The following is a 2,500-nucleotide window of genomic DNA, read 5'->3' as shown; positions in this document are numbered from 1 at the left end:
TACCTCCCCCTGCCTCCCCTGGGGGACACTGTGGGTCAGAGGGTGTGTGATATATGTGGTGTCACACCAGTCCAGTCTGGGGGGAGACTGTTAAACAGGACAAAGAGGGAAAGAGGGAACACCGCCTCTCTAGAATCAGGGGTGACCTCCCCTGTGTATGTGTGTGTGTGTGTGTGTGTGTGTGTGTGTGTGTGTGAGGTGTGTGTGAGGTGTGTGTGAGGTGTGTGTGTGAGTGTGTGTGTGTGTGTTTGTGTGTGTGTGACCCGGAGTCTTTATCGATCGGCCCCCTCCGTTGATTAATGAACCCGCCCTCTCTGCCTGTGATGTCACGTGGTGTCGAGTCGAGTCACGGCACCGCATTTCGCCATTTCTCAACTGACACTCGACGGTCTAAAATCCGCCCAACGGTAACCCTTACCTCCAGGGACGGGACGCCCTTGCTGATTGGCTGGGGGTACTCCTTCAGCAGGCGCTCCTCGTCCAGGAACTTTCCGTCCCTTCCGTCGGCTGCGGGCTGGAAGAGGCCGTAGTTCAGCACGTCCTTCAGGCTCTGGCTCAGCGTGCACAGGACGCGCTGCTTGGCCACCCACACAGAGGCGTCTGGGTTGAACCGCATGCATTTCTGGAGGGAGGAGGGTGGGGGGGAGGGAGGGGGAGGGGAGAGAGGGAGGGAAGAGGGAGGGGGGATAAGGAGATGAGGGTGGGAGGGGGGGATGAGAGAGGGGGGGAGTGGGAGGGTAGAGGGTGGGGGGGGATGGGGGAGTAGAGGGAGGGAGGGGGAGATAAGGATATGGGGGAGGGAGGGGGGGAGGTAGAGGGAGGGGGAGACATAAGGAGATGGGGGAGGGAGGGGGGGAGGTAGAGGGAGGGGGAGATAAGGAGATGGAGGAGTCAGAGGAGGAAAGGGAGGGTGTTAGAAATGGGGAGGCAACAGTGAAGGGGAAGGAGGGGGAGATAGGGAGAGGGAGAAAAAGAGGGTGGAGGTAGAGGGAGGGGGAGATAGAGAGAGGGGGAGATAGAGGGCAGGGGAGATAAGAAGAAGGGAGATAGAGCGAGGGGGGGAGATAAAGAGGGGGGGGAGAGGAGGAGGATAAGAGGGTGTTGGAAAGAGGGAGGGAGGAGATAGGGAGAGGAGGGAGGTAGGGAGAGAGGGAGGGAGGTGAAGGGGGAGGGAGGTCAGAGAGAAAATGGCTTAAAAGCAGCACAGTGACAGTGGTGACCAGGCACAGGGATACACGCACAGACCCTCGTTAAGAGCACACACTCCCGCCCGCCCCCCCCCCCGTCATCCCTAGTGACGATGACCCCCCCTCACCCTCTCCATAGTAACGAACCCCAGCTGGTGCTGCGGCTGTTGTTGTTGTTGATGATGATGGGAATGATATTGGACAATTATCGGACCATTATTGTAATTACTTATCATTGCACCTTTACCGTCAATGGTTGCTGCAATTGCTACATACTCTTGACATTTCATTACTACTATCATTATTATTATTACTACAGTCATTACTGCTGCTACTGACACTACACCCTGATGAACTACTACTGTCAGTGTTGTATTATGACTATATGATACGGCATTGTTGACTTGTTGATTATCGTTGAGTTGTTGTTGATCGAGGAGCAAGATACCGAAGCATTTGGCTCCATCAGATGCGGCTGTGTGCGATGTACGTGACCGACGATGAAATAAATTAGTTTTGATTCCATTTATTGTTGCCCTGGAAACAAACGTGGCCTCTTCCGGAACGGCTAACCTCTGTGACATCATGACTCAGACGGCATTCTGGGAGCCGCCGAGGGGACCAGTAACATGGGCAGCTCACCGCCCGACACGGAGGATGGGAGGCAGCTCAGGGAAGCTTTATTAGTCACGTATTGTTTTTTTCCAGACAGAACGTTCTGGTGTTCACTGTGGCGGTGAGCGCGGCGGTGTTCCATACGGGCGCTCTGAGCCCTAGCATTAGCGTTAGCCGCGGCGTGACTAACAGCACACACACACACAGCACACACAGCACACACAGCACACACAGCACACACAGCACACACAGCACACACACACAGCACACAGAGCACACACAGCCGAGCACGGAGGCAGATTACCCCGGAGCTGAATAAATACACACAGTAAAGCACCACCGTCCCACACGAATCAGACAGGATTACCGGTTACGGGCAACGACGTTCAGAGTGTGTGTGTGTGTGTGTGTGTGTCTGTGTGCGGATGTGTGTGTGTGTGTGTGTGTGTGTGCGTGTGTCTGTGTTTGGTGAGTTTGGTGAGAGTGTGTGGGTGTGTCTGTGTGCGGATGTGTGTGGTGTGTGTGTGTGTGTGTGTGTGTGTGTGTGCACGTGCGTTCGTGCCTGCGCGTGTGTGTGTGTGTGTGTGTGTGTGTGTGTGTGTGTGCGTGTGTGTGTGTGTGTGTGTGTGTTTACCTCCATATCTGCTGCTCAGCTGGTGATAGCAGACCTGCGTCTGTGATAAAGGCCAGAGGATCAA

At 55.2% G+C, this 2,500-nt stretch overlaps 1 protein-coding gene across 1 annotated transcript in view; it reads right to left on the bottom strand.

Annotated features, from left to right (window-relative positions):
* Positions 1-2,500, bottom strand: part of LOC308165618 (SH3 and multiple ankyrin repeat domains protein 2-like) — a gene marked incomplete at both ends in the record, with an annotated part of 89,803 nt that overhangs the window by 82,502 nt on the left and 4,801 nt on the right. The window contains one exon of the mRNA XM_080539767.1: positions 419-622. Coding sequence (XP_080395893.1) covers positions 419-622 — 204 coding nt within the window. The remainder of the gene's footprint in view (positions 1-418; positions 623-2,500) is intronic.

This window comes from Nansenia antarctica (genome assembly GCF_963989245.1).
Source record: "Nansenia antarctica genome assembly, chromosome: 9".
Classification (NCBI taxonomy): domain Eukaryota; kingdom Metazoa; phylum Chordata; class Actinopteri; order Argentiniformes; family Microstomatidae; genus Nansenia; species Nansenia antarctica.
The sequence above is the reverse complement of the archived record's forward strand: the minus strand, read 5'-3'. Positions and strand labels throughout refer to the sequence as shown.